Source organism: Melanostigma gelatinosum (genome assembly GCF_949748355.1).
Source record: "Melanostigma gelatinosum genome assembly, chromosome: 2".
NCBI lineage: Eukaryota > Metazoa > Chordata > Actinopteri > Perciformes > Zoarcidae > Melanostigma > Melanostigma gelatinosum.
The window spans coordinates 9,025,447-9,041,680 of NC_136635.1; the positions used below are offsets into that span (position 1 = coordinate 9,025,447).

Genomic DNA, 16,234 nt, shown 5'->3' on the forward strand with positions numbered 1-16,234 from the left:
TCACATTTAGACGCTAACTTCCTTAGTTTAGGCAGAGTTCAGGCGAGGAGGAGGGTGAGAGATTACGCTCAGGCTGACGACGGGCCAGCTTCAACGTTTGAAGATGCTTATTGATCGTGGCTACATATGTTAATGAGTGCAGCCGGCCCACAAGGCTCATTGCTGCCATCAGAAGCTTCTCTAGTCAGAATTCTCCATCAGCGAGCACAAACACACAGACAGATCTGTGAGTAAATGAGAGAAGGCTTATAAACAACCCTCTGTGAGCATTAAAGTTGTTTACATCGGGATGATAAGACACGGTGCAAGAAGGCTTCAACTCTAACCAACCTCAACTCACAGCCATTACAAATGCAGATATGTATGTATGCTCGTCCCACTCTTAGATTTCCTCTTCCAGAGAGCGACTGCAGCATCGGCTCTTGTCCTTCATCTTTCCATCCATCATGTCAATAAGCACACGAGAGCTGTTCACACTTTGTCTAATCCAGTTTATTCTTTCTCAGAAAAAGAAAAAGTTGGAAAGGGGGTTAGCATAAAGTAAAAACAATGGAAACAAAAATATAGAATTTTCCACGTTCATCTTCCCATTTTATAACCACATTACAACCAAAAAGAAAAGCAGTTCGACACTAACGTGAGTGAAAAGCAAAAAGGGGTTAAATAAGGGTTTCTTTAAGATACAGAATATTCATTCATTATGCATCTTCTGTTCATTCCTTCCATAGTGCACCAGGAAAACATTTGGCAAGTAATTATTTGCTGATTTTAACTTTCAGCGCACTGCTCACCCCCGGCCGCCCCCTCCCTCCCTCCCTCCCTCCTCTACAGCAAGAAAGAGGGAGGGGGAGACAGAGAGGGTGACATACGGAAAAAGTAGAGCAATCAATAAGGTGAAAGATGAGATGAGAAAAGTGAAAGGCAGGAGGAGAATGCTTGTGAGCTCACATCGTGCTAAGCTGGAAATGAAAACACGGCGCCTAAAAGAAAGGAGGGAAATGAAAGTACTGACAACCAAATAGTTCCGTATCAAATTACCTTTAAATGTGGATAATTGAAATGAAGGCCTAAGACATTATGCGAAACCTGAACTGTAACAACCATCACACGTTTTGAACAGGAACCTCTGAGTGGCGCTCTGCCTTCTCAGCTTCAGTCCAAACTCAACAGCAATGTCTGATCTTACCTGCTTGTGCTCAATGTGAACAACAGCCGAGCACATGAAACAACAAAGGTGTGAGAGAGAGAGAGCGAGAGCGAGAGAGAGAGAGAGAGAGAGAGAGAGAGAGAGAGCGTATTTGTAAAAGTGTAGAGACGTGTGGACGTACACAACGCACACATTTCAGGGTCAGTCCTAAATCGTGCGCAAATTTCCATAAACGTCCCGTCAATGCTGTCGTCCTGAAGTCGGTACACATCCAGCACACGTAATCCACATGTTGTTAAAAACAGACGTGTGGAGAGGACACGTCGTCGTGCGGGAATGGGGAGATGAAGACCGAGACGAAAAGAAGACGGCAGAGAAAATCTGCCACACATTAAGTCTCGATCAATCACATCCCAACGTTGATGACTGATCAGTGTGCAATCCACGGACAACCGGCTCACTTCCACGTGTCTGAATCCGGCTCACACCGCAAGTTCTGAATCTGGAATTACAATATCAGCCCAGTGCAACAGAGCAGAAACACCTTCTGAATCATCTTACAACAAACAAAGGAGTAAACAGGTGTCCTGTAGAGGAAAGGAGAAGGATGCAAGTGGGTGAAGGTTGGGCTTTGATATCCTGAGGTGGATGATGAACAGATGTTTCTAATGGGGTAGTGGACGGCCAGGGGGGGGGTAAGACACTGACTTAAACTGAGGCTGGCTTGCTTGGTTTGCTTCACAAAGTCCATGCTTGGCGCAGAGTACAAAGCAGCTCTGTCTGATTTTGAGGTAAAGAGCACAGTCTATAAACAGCGCCACAGCACAAAGGGTAACCATCCTTTTCTCCTCCTTCTTGTCAATCTTTCTTTTCTTTTCTTTTTTTTGAGGTAAAGAGTATACGGTCGTCTTAAACTGGCTTCCGGGACAAACGGTTGTATAAAGCATTGCATTTTCTTCTCGTCATCTTACTCTGCTCACACTTGTGTAGTCAGGAGCTTGCAAAAACAAAAGTTAAGAAATTGTATATTTCCTTTGCTCTTTATTGTTCTGTCATTCCTGGGTTGCGATTTTTCCAAAATGCATCTTAGCAGCAGGGATGTGATCAAGCCAACAGAAGCAGAAAACAACGGGGATACGGGGTAACAGCGGGGTTTCAAAAGAGCAAGCATCATTTAAAAGAAAGGGTGGAGGCTTGTATCCAAAAAACCTGCAAAAATCTTGAAAAACAAAATGAGAAGAAAACAAAATCAAAAGAAAAAAATCAAATCCCTGTCGGTGCTAAGACACCGTCTGAACACTGAGCATCTTCTCAGGGAGCGGCCGCTCAGGAGCACTCTTCTCCGATGCGCTGGCACGAGCGGCCCACCTTGCGGTCGAGCTTGACCATCTTCAGGACCGCCTCCTGGCGACCACGGCCCAGGTGGTCAAACAGACACTCGTGCTGCTCGGGAAGCCGATGGAGCATACAGAAGACATAACCTGGAGGGAGGGTGAGGGGGGGTATGGGTGTACAAGAGGGAGAGAGGGGTTAGTTTGCCAATTTCAGTAAATATACAAATATCACTGCGGCTGCACTTCAACTTAGAACAACCTGAACAAAGAAACAGGAGACAGAACACAGTATAGTACGATGTTTAAACAATGCATTAAACATGCATTTCTACATACAAATTATACAACAGGTAAAAAACAAAAGCAGTACAGGCTGGCAAACAGATCTCTATTATACAAGTCTTTCTAAATGGCTCAGGACAGATAATATTTACGGCGCTGCAACCATGCCTTTGTGAAAAAGGTCTGGTTACCAGAGAAGACATTCTGGTTAATAGCTTCCTCTTTTGACTCCATTCAACAGCCTCATCCGTCTCACTGACTCTCCGGCTCGACTGTAGCACGCTCAACAAAAGGCCCTGCTGCCACTCTAGGAGGCTCGTTAAGCTCAGAGAAGCTCGTTAGCTCTCGTCGTCTTGAATTCATTCATTAATACACATGATAACACTGCTGGCATTCAGTGAGTGGTGATTAAAAACAGTTTGACAGCTGGTTGCTACGCAATTAAAATCGATGCGATTACAGCGCACGTGAACGGAGTGGTAGGGAGAAAGTTGTGTAACATTTTGAGGCTTTTAAAAACAAAAGGGGGGACGGGCTGCTCGACACTGGGGGCAACATTGGGAATCAAAACTACTTCCAGTTGCTTTGATGCAAGAAAAAATGCCTTGATGACACAGTAGAGGACCAATGGAAGACACGACCACAACAAATACGACGAACAAAAGCATTTACAAATCTCTCTATTTTAAAATGCAAAACAAACACAAACGATGCCTCAAGCATTCATTGTCAGGTGCCAGAAAACAACGGATTTCCACTACACCAATACACAACTGCACCCACCGATAAGCAAGCTATGTAGGACTTTACTGCAATATTTTCTAAGTCAGAGATACCATACTTATTTTGTTATTCCCTTATCAGAAACCCCCAAAAGTTTCCACCAAGCTCACTGCAGGTGTTTTTGCAACTGAACAGTGAATCGAGTTTTAAAACATCAATGAGCTGCGAGGAAATTTAGCTTTTCAAAGTTTTTATTGCATAAAATCCAAGCTGTCTGAAATATTTATTCTACCTCAGGTGGAAATGGAAAAAAAAGCTATTTCATGAGAGTTGCTGAACACGAACACACACACACACACACACACACACACACACACACACACACACACACACACACACACACACACACAATGATTTCTGACTTAAACTACAGTAAATTGAGAACACCACAGCTTATCTTCACATACTGGAGTCGTTGTCAACGGTTACTGGTTATGGAAACGGTGTTTCTCTCATTTTCGGACCATTGCTTTGCAAAGAGAAAGACAAGGGAAAGTACCAGTCCGGATTAAGGGTCCTGCTTCTGTTGGATCTCAGATGAGAACCTGACGATCTAATTAGCTTTTTAAGTTCCGTTTCATTCTAAGACCTAGTCAGATGAATATTACAGCCACTGCGGAACAGCAAAAGTCTATCGAGCGTGACGACATTGGATCAGATACTCCATCAGCTCCATCAGAGCTTTATTTTCTTCCCCCATTCACGATCTGAAAAGCGTCCGTGCTTTCAACTCATTATCAGACCTTCTTGGCTTACACTGTGAAACATTTTGCAGAAGCATTAGCAAAGTAATTTGCAATTAAAGCAATAGACCGATATCACCATAATTGCCACCATTTCCCCTTCAGTCTGTAAAAGCATGTTTTCATCGTGAGCGCTGGACTATTAAGGATGGATGGCCCCGTGCATTAAGCAGTGCCTGGTGGGGGAAAAAACAGGAAAGTCAATTTCCAATTTAGAAATTGTTGCGTGGGTTTAAGCAGATGGTCTTTAAGCAGCGAAGAGCTGTGACTTTTTAAGCACTTTAATTTGTATGCAAACAAGTTGATTAGCAAGCTAAGTATTGCTTTAAACTGCATTAGTGTTCGGGGTAATTGGCTTATGTTTTATGTGCAATGTGAAGCGTTCAGGCTTTCTGTAATGGTCCCCCAAGGCTAGCAGAGGCACTCTTCTGATCATCAACACAAAAACACATGGTCAGGGAGTGATGCATTTCACTGCACACTATGTAAAACTCTCAAAACTATGACCAATTTAACCAACACGTAGTTATCTATTTAGGAGGCAACTATTAACCACTGAAAAAGTCACATGCAATACACACAAGGTCTTAATACTCTTCTGATGCTCTTGTGTGTGAGTGAGCCTGTGCATGCACAGGTATTAGCGTACATCTGGTCATGGGTTGAAATACGTGAGCCAACGTGTTGTTTGTGTGTGTAAAGTTGCATCATCGTACCACAGCGACAGGAACCCAGCTCTTGCTGAACCAGCTCCAGTTTGGTTTGGCAGCGATGGCAACGTTTGCGGCTCCGCTGTTTAGAGCCACTGCGGGACGAAGAGGAGGATGATGATGATGATGATGCAGACAAAGATGACGATGAAGACTCGTCACCCTCTGGTACGTCACCCACTCTTGCTCTCTTCTCGGGTGAAACGTCACTTTCCGACTCCGAGGCTGGAGAGAAAAAAAAGAAGAAAAAAAACCCCGCTATTAATACCAATCGCTGAGCTCCATGAATTATTTTTCACATTTAACATTCTTGTATTTGTCACAATATTAAGAGAATGTAAAGCAGATGTTTCTGTAAATACTGTTAATGCAGTGGATCTGGAAGTTTGGAACAAAATGTAAATGAATAGTGAAACCTTGATTGAACAGTGGACATGAGACATCTTTTTCCATTTCTATTTGGCTAAAAGTTGACTATGCAATGCAACTAGACATCTCCATCCCACCTGTTTATACTCTACTGATCAACAAAGGGTAATAATGGCAACATAAATGATTGTATTATATTCTGTTTTCTGTAGTTGCCAGATACAAAGCATGTGAAGGTTAATCAATCTGCAAGAAATGGTTTTGAATAAAATCTACAAATCTACTTACAGCCAAACCTTCTCCACCTTTTAATAGTCGCCCTACACACATAATAATACCAAAAAGCATTCATCTCCTGAGTGTCCAGAACTTCAGCTTTGACTAGAATTTCAAGAGAAACTATCCAATAATAAGCTCCATAACAAATCTGATTTAATATAAACAGTTGATGGAACGCTGGAACAAAAACGCCTCTTTGTGTTAAACAAAAAGGAGCTTTGGAGACGAATGCTTCTCCTGCATGTGACGGCATTCAACCCAGCACCTGAGACCGGGAGAGCATGGAGCCACTTTCTCTGTTCGGCTGGAATTTCAACTCAGCTTTTTCTCATCAATCCTGCAGACTTTTTCTCTGGCCCGGCCGAATGCTGATCAGCACTCAATAAATCTCTGAGAACTAGGCCAAGCTAAGCAGCCAGATCCCCCCTAGCAGGCCCCATCGATCCCTAAAGGTGCTGTAGCACCTTTAGGGATCCATCGAACATGTGCGTCTGTACATGTGCATGTTGTGCCAGCCTTTTTCGTTATCCTGGCAAATCTCTGTGGCCAATTTACAGCGGCTGAAATGTCAAAAAACGCTGATTTAAGTGTTATAGGTTGCACAAAAGTGCATCCAGGCTTTAACCCAAAACACATTTAGAGAGAGTAAAAAAGTGAAGGGTCCACTCAGCCACATCACAAGGTTTAAATGATGCTGCGTGTGCATGTGTGCGCTCACATGATCCCGCTGCATTAGACCAGGGATCCACATGTTCACACACCATTGCTAAGCCTGGCCTGCTCTGCAGTTGTCTTAAGTCATGTGCAGGTTTTCCCGTGCGTTACTGTAGCAGGTAGTGTCAACGAACGGTGAAAGCACAATGAAGGGAAACTGTTTAGACACCCGCCTTGTTTGACTTATTTTAATACATAATGCTACAGCGTACACCACCTCCATGCATCCTCCATGTTTCAGCTCTGTCAGAGGAGCGTCACTGCGACCCATCTTCTCAGTCTATTTCTAAATTGGTAGAATCAAACACAGGCCCTTCTTCTTGTGATGTGACAGTGATTTAGAAGTATGTATACATATATATACACACACACACATAGTATATATATAAATATATATATTTATTTATATATATATATATATAAATATATATATTTATTTATATATATATATATATAAATAAATATATATATATTTATATATATATATATATATATATATATATATATATATATATAAATAGTCTAGTAAGCGCTTTATATTTGCACCTGTTTGCAGATACATTGCATCCCCGATATCCTCCCCTCTGCCGTTTCCACTGGAAGCACAATTAACCCGGCTATTTTGGATCAATCCGTTGCCGTTTATGCTAATGGTTCCCCTATTCCAATACCTTAAGTGGACATGACAAGCACACAGTGCAAAACACAATAATGGACATTGTAACGGCAGAGCGGAGGCATACCTGACTCAAAGGAGCGTTTTGTGGGAGTGGAGAGTGAACTGAAGACTGTGTCTGTGCTGGATACTTCTGAAAGAGATGCGGTGAGAAAAAGGGAGAAGATGAGAAAGAAAGGAAAGAGAGGACATAGGGACACTCGTTTCTTGTAAGACTTTGTTGTAATTTCTCTCATTTAAGTGTAAAACAAAATCAAATGTCCTCAGGCTATATTGATTTAGAACAGAGCGATAAATAATTCCACAATAAATCATCTAAAAACAGAGGATGCTGGTACCGTTTTCTACAAGGTAGCAAGATTTCTAAAAAAAATCCTTGAATATGCCTTGAGCTTTTTTGTTTTCTTTCAGAAGAAGACTGTGGTAGATATCTGGGAGGAAGGGGGGCCGCAGTGTGCCCCCCTTCAGCTAGTGAGTGAATAGAGTGCTGCAGCAATGAGTCCTGAAACCCAGAAATAAGTGAGAATGTTTGCACTTCTGCTTCCCTTGTCCCGAAGTCAATGGGTTGTTGGTTAGATGCCTGAGAATAGATCTGTGGTTAACACCAGCGTAAGAGACTTTTAACTGTTTCTTCTATGATATAAAATACATCAGTAAATACCCGTCTCATGATTCTGAAGCTTTTAGCGTGACTTCAAAAAAAAAGGTGAACTAAATGAGGCGACAAATTGTCATCAAGCCGACTAGTCTGCCTTAACAGCCCTGGTGTGTGTGTACTTGTGTGGTGCTGGTGTAGCACATTTACATTCTGCCGATTGTATTGACGCTTCAAAGATCATGAAAGAGATGTTCATTTGTGAAGATTATCTTGCTGAACAAATCACGTAAGTGTCAAAAACTTATTTTCAGCAATAATCCACAAACCAGTGGAAAATAACATCCCATCGGCTTTTTGTCGAGGGAACAAGTGCGATGCCAACTTCCGGGGGTTGGCCATTAAAAATATGTCGTCCCTGCACTCTATCACCATGAAGGTCTTGTCTTCTTTTATCAGCTATAATCACGTACTCGTGTATTGTACTAAAAGGCAGAGGGCCGCGTTAATGTGGGGACGTGTTTTCACAACGTTCTGCACATCTATTTGATGGCCATGTCCTGGACCGGCCTCTACAAATAACCTTGTCACGGTATAGCAATGACCGATGAACTGGCAATTGTAGGAGTCCTTTTTGAAACCTTCACTTCTAAATGGATACCCTTTGCTATCATTCTCTCTATCTGTGCCACGAGGACAAATATAGCCGGGGCAGGGGCACTGCAGCTGCTGCTGGTGGAGACTAGTATCCGTCTTCTGCAGAGATGAACCGGACTATGAGCTGCAACACTCTGGTGTTGACCACTAAAATGAGCGATTGTGCATTAAAACACATTTCTAAATCTGCAGCACACTAGGCATACGACCACTTCACATAGACTTTGAGTTCGACACTTCAGAGTGGGAGTGCTCTATAGATTCATGGAAAAAAGGCAGCAAGAACGTAGTAGACTCAACTGAAATTAAAAAAAGGAGGATTAACTGGTGTCCTACCTTCCTGAGCAGGTAGAGATGACGCTCCCGTCTCTCCTGGCAAAGGGTCTTCTGAGGAGTTAGGCATGCTGTTTGTTTCAGTGCAGAAGATGTCTGCTTGGTTGCTGCTGGAGCTTGAGGAGGCCTTTGGGGCACAATCATCGTCTGGCTGTTTCTTCTGAATGTCTATGGAGAAAGCAAAAAGGTAAATGGTGAGACATTTGTGTGCATATGAGAAACATGTTTGAATACATCTGTCAGCTTTGGGGTGTGCAGTGGTTGTTAACTCGGACAGCAGGCCAAACAAGTGTGGCATAAGGAGAACTCAGGTGATATTCAATTCTATTTATAAACTGTGGTACACTGACAGTTCTGTTTAAATCACATTCAAATGGATGTAGTTGTTTACTCGTATCTTTGGCACTGAGTATTGAAATAAGGAGGCATGGGTGAACATAGCGCACACAGGGTGTGCCAACCAGCACACAGAAGAACAAGAACTTACCTGTGAAACATTTTGAGCAGAGATTCATAGCTTTGCTCGATCTGAGGAAAGGAGCAGAGAGAGAAAACAACTGTGTTCATCAAATTGCTTGTGTAAGAATCCAAAAATTGCAGAGTGGGATGTAAAAATAAAAAGAAGTGTTTTGCTGATGGGTATCCACGCAGCAAGAGTAACAACATGTTTCCACAATCCCCAAAGTCCCTCGCTAAGACTTTATTTCTCATTTTGGATCCAAGGGAAACGTTCAAGATGAAGCATTCAATTATTCACTGAATCTAAAACTGTGATGCCGTGTATGAGGCTGTCAACGCAAAAGTAGCAGACTAGCAAGGAGGCTGAACTGAGGTGTGACTTTTCCTTCAGATCTATTTCTGCACATCAACGGCCAGTTGTCTCTGACTCATAAACATTGATTGTGTACAAAGTAGCAGCAGTACGGTAACATCAGTACGGTGGAACAAGTTGGTCCAATGTTGCAAGCAAACAGTTGATTTCAAATGAAGATGATAGGGCCTCTCATCTGTGTTGGCAATGTACGCAACTGGCATGACAAGCACTCAGCTGGTCTGATGAAGGTGAGCAAGAGGCACGAATGGAGAACATCACAAACCTCATTAACTTGCCCCTTTTGACCAGCTACAAACGCTTCTAAACATACTTTTCCCTTCCAAATGGTGGATAGAGAACATTAAATAGCTGTTGTTACGGCGTTGATTACCGAAGCCTTGCTGATTTCAGTGGCACACCTCTATCACAGCAGATGGCTCTAGCTCCCCTCTGAGAGGGCTCCTCTCTCATTTCCTCCCCCCCAGCCCTCGTCCTTACCGTCTGCGCATTGAGCGTGACGGTCGCTGCTATCAGTCACATTCTATTTATTTTGGGTGCTTCGTTGCACACCGTTGTCCTCATTTCTAAATGTAGGGTCAGCCGCAGTCAACCTGAGGGCTGTCAGTCAGTCAGTCTGCCTGCTGGTGTGGCTGTGTGTGTGAGTGTGGGCTCGGGTATAGAACAGAAAAAGAGGAAGCGAGAGGTAAGAATAGAGGAGAGACCTTAATCATGAGACACGGGCAGGGAGGAAGCCGGTACTGGGTGAACAACAAGTCATATCCTGTTGTCACCATTATAAATCAGAGGCAATCAACTCACGGATTAATTAGGGAACTAAAAGGGGTGAGAAAGGGTGAGAAAAAGAACATGCGGCATGCTTGTTATGCTGAGTGGAGTTTGAACAGACAACACCGTTGGCCCACTGCTGTTACTAATGACAATATCTGATTGGAACAGACAGGAAGACGGGCTCGGTTGCCTTGGTGATGCAGTTTGAGTGACACGAGGGAGCAAAGGCTTGGATGGGTGATAAACGTTTTGAAGGAACTAAGTTGACTTAAACACTAGTGACAACAGCAGTAAAGTACAGAATAACTTCATAAATGCAGATAGAAGTCTGTTGATTGTTGTTACATTGTGTCGCTTGTGTACATGAATTAATTAGACAATGTCAGGTTTATCTACGGGGAATAAGATAGCGACAGAGAGGCTCAGCTGTGTTTTATGTTACAGGGGGAGGAGAGATCATACACTGCGGTTCTACATCGTAACCTGGAACATATCCACAAGTTTTGCTTTGCTGATGGGGCCTTCAATAACAACTGGAAGAGCTTGTTCAACACGTCCGCCAAGGATTCAAAATGGCAACTTCAATGTAAAAAACGCATTTAATATAAATCATTTTTGTTATTAATAGCACTATAAGGCTGATTAATAAACTAATTCTTAATGCAATTGTTGACAAATCCAGCAATTCTCTATAGCCTTAGGAACAGATGTTATCAGTGTTATAAATCTTTAGTGCTAATCCCTGTGTGTATTAGAGTAACCTAGCAACAACAGACAGAAGCTGTGTCTTTAGACAAGGTTTTTTTCTTTTTACAAAAAAAAAGTGTTGGGACATGACGAAGATACAGGACTAAGTTCAACCTACCATGTGAGACAAGTCCTAGTTGAGCTACACAGACACATGCTCACAACTAACAAGAGACCAACACAAGCAATCCACACCTGCAACCAAAACTAATCTAACAACTGATAACATGAAACTTGCCCAAGCAGACTGTAAATAAATAGGCTGAAATCTGACACATTTGTGATTGCTCATCCCGGATCTATTTCAGGTTCATCCTATCTGCGAATACAAATCTTCCTCCACCAAATCAGGCATGCTACAATCTTAATTTCAATTTTACTAAAGAACTCTGCAACAACATCATCATTAGGAGACACAGAGAACTCCTCTGATGCCCTTGTAAAGAAAGGTAAAAAAAAAAGGAGTGAGTAACATTTTCTTTTTCCTTCTTCCATTGCCTGCTGTGTCAAAGTTCCCTTTGAGACCATCAAGCCTTCTGCTCTCGGGGAGAAATAACATAAGAAAGAACAAGCTGCTAAATGTCAGATGTATTTACGGTTCATGAGCCACAGAGCATCAATCACAACCATACATGGTGCCCCTGAATGTGCCTCTTCAAACAAGTATCGAGGCAGAAAGAGACATGAAGTCAAAAAGTCAAAAAAAAGAGATGCCATAAAACAACCTGAAGGAACTTGTGTTTTAAATGTGGTCATACTTTAGGTCTGGAGCACACAGAACAACTCACAGGTGATTTCAACCACTTCCCGCTAAATGGCCCAATGCAATGGTCCTCCTGTCCGATGGAAGATCCAAGGACCCAACACACTTTTCACCACCACGCATGTAAGCAGGATGATCGAAGTCAGGGGCCGGATTTCTAAACCAAATCCATCATAACCAGACAATAAGGCCTGCTTAATATCCTAATACCGCTGAGAAATTCAGCATCAGTGCATACTTTTCTCAGTGCACCCTCAATATCCCACAATCCATTGCGCTCTTGTCAACTGTGTAATGAGACGTCCTGTCTGACTAATGGTCAGATGATATCGCCACATATGTTTTACGTGTTCAGGTCCTCATTAATTACTAGTAGATTATCGCCTTGAACGGAGCTTGAACATGTTCCAGATAAATGGAAGTTAAACTGTATGGCGATATTAAACATGAGCCAAGCACACTGTTTGGATAAGGTTTATCTTTTAGTTAAGTCAAACATCACAACTTCCACTGGATGATCTGGTGTCTTCATACTTTGCCCAGGTGATCATAAACTTAGAAATACTGTTGACAGAGACAACAGGACTATTATATTTAGTGTTAAAAGCGCAGGCTCAGCTTGGCCTTCATGTCCTCTTATGTAGCAACCAACAATCATTTTCATTGTCAGTTAGTCTTCGGATAATGTATTTGATTAACCGATTGATTAATTGTCTGGTCTATAAAAATGTCAGACAAATTAGAAACATGCCTATTGTTCAAAACACAAAGATACCAGAAAACTTTAGCAAATGTTGCATCAACTTAAACGATGAATCGGTATAAAATATTGTTGATACATGTTCTAGCGACTCGTGTTTTGCTGCTAAAGAGCAGATGAACTTTACTGCTGCCGAGTTCACCTCCAATTATCTTTTACCACAGAAGTAGACAATGGGGGAGTTGCATCTTACTCGGGCAACACTGTAACTGACAGCACTTCCAATTAATTCAGTTTAAAAATGACAGATACATTTTAAAAACTCATCTCTCACATAATGTCTGAACATCATCTCCAACGTCAGTCACACATCATCAACTAACAATTTAATCAAAACAGTGCAAACTACTGCATATAGAATGAACTCTGCAATAGTGACAAGACAGACTGATATTACAGTGAGAACAGTAGTGACAGAACATTAAATAATCACGGTACGTATCACAGTGACCTGTCATAACAGTCTGTTGTAAATGTGAAGGGCGTTTAATGTAGAAAGTATAAAAGCTTGAAAGCAAACATGGAACTTTTTGACAAGACGCAGAGATGCCATGATTTTGGTGCAGATACAAATATGTTGAGTCCTGGTGAAGTCTGATCAGGTGGCTCATCAACAACACGGTCTCTGGTATTGAGATCCGTGCCCTGGTGTAAATAGAGAATTAGGTAGTGCACTAGGGCAGCTCCTGTAGCTCATGAATACATTTTGACAATTCTATCAACATTTCTTTTGTTCATTGACCTGGTAAACACAAATGTAATTTCCTTTTTTAATTTTTTATTCAATTTGATGTAGAATGTATTTAACCAGGAAGTGCCTCATTGAGATTAATAATCTCCTTTACATGAGAGCCAAGACAGCAGTACAGCATATAACAGTTACAGACAATAACATTTATTATCTTAATTCTCTCATTGGACTCCCAATGTGTAATGTTACAAACATAGTTCAGCAAGCCATATCTACAGTGGGATCTCTGTACCAAACTACGATAAAATTTAGGTAAATTCATTAATCCAAATAATAACTCAATTTATATATATATATATATATATATATATATATATATATATATATATATATATATATATAACACTTTTTACACTATAAATCGTGTTTACCACTGCAAACTGACCGGCATAGATATATCAATTAGCCTCACATACACAATCATGTGCATTGAATAAATCAATAATTGTCACAAAACATCAGGATATCTTGTGCTCATGTGACCCAATACACTAGACACATAAGATGCTCTCATGATGATTAACGTGCCTTAGGAAAACTAAAACAAACGTAATGTGTCAATGTGTGCAACTATGAGTCAGTATATTGGCACATATCCTGCTTTACAGCAAATTTGAACTGATGAAATGGCTAGTTTCCACCCAGGTCCAGATTAAGGTTTAATAACAAATGCCCTGTGTGATATATCTAAGTAACTGCTTCGTTTATTAACTTTAAAACTAGCTAGTTTCTTACCGCTGTCACACTACCTGTACCCTGCTCTCTACCTATAGAAGGTTACCGAGGCCAGTTGGTGTTAGCTAGCAGTTAATGCTACAAAACAATGGGGAGGGGGGGGCGGGGTGATAACAAGAAAAGCAGCTCATCCCTGTTTGAGCTGCTAACGCTAATGGCTAGCGACTCTGCTAGCTGTTGTCAAGAGAAAGAAAGCGCAAGACATTTGAGAGGTATTAAGTCTTACCCCCAGAAACCACAGGGGCAGCGCGGGGGTACAACGTTAACGTTACTCGGTGGCTTGCTGCCCTCGCTCCCGGTGTCCCCCATGTCGGTCTTTCGTGTGAGGCTCTCCGCGTTAGCAGGTGAATCCGGGGTTTGGAGTGAGGGCCTCGTATTTGTGTTCAGATCCCCCTGGGCTGTGACAAGTACAGAGTCAATGCCCCGGCCAGATTATCCTTCAAACGTTTCACTGGACGAGGACCGATTTGCCGACACGAGCGGCCACTGACTCCCTAGAATTATAACAGTTTAAATCGGCGTTGAAACACTGGAGCCGGCAAAGCCAACGACGGGCAGAGGCACCGGGGAATCCTGGGTCGATCAGCTGGAGTGAGGCGCAAACCACTGCCGTAGAGGGGAGGGGTGTCAGTAACTAGACGGACAAATGTTACACTGATGTGACAGAAAGTGGAAAAAAAACAATGCAGTTGTAATATGTTGAGTAATATACATGATAAAATACCACTTGAACTCGGTCAATTATTGATTTTAAAGGTTTCATTTTAAAAGGTACTTGAGTTAATATGGTATGATCCCTACAAAACTATCTTCCTACAACTAGAAAGCCCTCAATACCATGTTACAGTATTCTCTGCTGTTTCAGGCACATTTCATGTCGGAAAAGATTTAATTCAGTCTATATTTCCTTCACTTGCCTCAGTAATATATACTGTTGTTGAACTGGACCCACATTTTAGTAGCAATGATATGCCACACCCGTCATTGTACTGGTGTCTGTTGCTTTGAAACACATGAAGCTTTGAAAAGCATGTTTTCTGCTTCCTAAAAGCAGAATCATGGTGACAATATACTTGCGTGTTTTTCACTGTATGCTTCATTGTAAGTTGATGAAATTTACATAGCAACAGGTGTGCAATAGGCTGAACTTTATTTTTTGTTCTATAAAATGTTTTAGTTTTGAGTTCACAATGACCAAATTCCTTTTAGCTGCATTGGTTTCAGGATTCTGGTATTGTGCATGTTGTCTGACTGTCACAGTGTTATAGTTCACTTACACATTCAGGCACAACTCTGAAACCCATTATTTCCTATGGCTTGCACCTTGCAACAGTGGCTTGCACCGTGCAACGGTGGCTTTTCGCTGCATCAAGTGTAATGTGTGCTGAACCCGGTACAATAACTGCCTTAGGAAATATCACGGTATTTTATTATTATTATCAATATAATTATTGTTGTTACAACTGCTATTGCAAGTAGTTCATGGTATTTTCTTTTCACCTAAAATTACCATTACCCAAACCTTGAAAGATTTCTGAACCCGTTGTTATCCTTGTTGGCTTTAGGATGGTAATGTCTGCCGGCCATTCAGGATGTCCTTTAGTCTGTTTGTTCAGCATTTTATTGAACAGAGTTAATTAATTTAACAACTATTGGATGAATGGCCTTGAAATTTGTCTTTTCACCAGGTGATATGGTCCCACGAGGATGAATCCCAAGAAGTAGCTAGTGGTGAGCCCTGAAATTAAATTTAGCACCAAAATCAGCAGGTCAGAATTTCATGACAAGTTACATTTAAATCTAAAGATCAAATTCCTCTCAGCCTAGCTGTATAGGCATATAAGCCTACTAACAACCTATACATGCAAAATGTCATATGCTGAACATCAACATGTAAAATCCATTAGGCCTCTCACATTTTGACTCATCGGGTAGATGCAGTGAGGTACCCGATTTTGGTCTTTGTCTCCTGGGTGATAAATGTTTTTGTGCCTGTAGACCATTTCACAGGTGCAAAAGTGAACATACCAAATGTGTCCCAATTTATTTCCTGTCGCAGTGCAAGGAATATGTGAAAGAAAGAAGGGTCATTACGCCATGGAACTCACATTGTAGTATTCTGTAGTGTTCTACATGAATTTGATTGTAATAGAGTGAGTTGTTTTTTTATCCGCATCAGCTGACAGGAAGTAAACATGGACCTCAGCTGTTGCCTATGCAATTCCGTTGAAATTGCCAATACATCAGTGGTGC

General features: G+C 41.7%; 1 protein-coding gene across 1 annotated transcript; it reads right to left on the reverse strand.

Annotated features, from left to right (window-relative positions):
- Positions 1 to 476: 476 nt before the first annotated feature.
- Positions 477 to 14,549, reverse strand: LOC306794613 (AN1-type zinc finger protein 3 homolog). Its single transcript, XM_079292733.1, has 6 exons — positions 14,208 to 14,549; positions 9,110 to 9,150; positions 8,626 to 8,790; positions 7,105 to 7,170; positions 5,006 to 5,224; positions 477 to 2,628 (listed from the first exon to the last, which is right to left on the reverse strand). Exons 1-6 carry the CDS (start codon positions 14,288 to 14,290, stop codon positions 2,474 to 2,476), a joined length of 729 nt encoding a protein of 242 aa, XP_079148859.1. The 5' UTR covers positions 14,291 to 14,549; the 3' UTR covers positions 477 to 2,473.
- Positions 14,550 to 16,234: the final 1,685 nt, after the last annotated feature.

What these genes read in the sequence shown, in the direction of transcription:
- LOC306794613 (XM_079292733.1), bottom strand. Translation starts at nt 14,290, where the DNA reads ATGGGGGACACCGGGAGCGAGGGCAGCAAGCCACCGAGTAACGTTAAC. An exon ending in CTGCTCAAAATGTTTCACAG is followed by an intron (nt 8,791 to 9,109) that starts GTAAGTTCTTGT and finishes CTTTCTCCATAG; the next exon opens with ACATTCAGAAGAAACAGCCA. An exon ending in ATCTCTACCTGCTCAGGAAG is followed by an intron (nt 7,171 to 8,625) that starts GTAGGACACCAG and finishes CATCTCTTTCAG; the next exon opens with AAGTATCCAGCACAGACACA.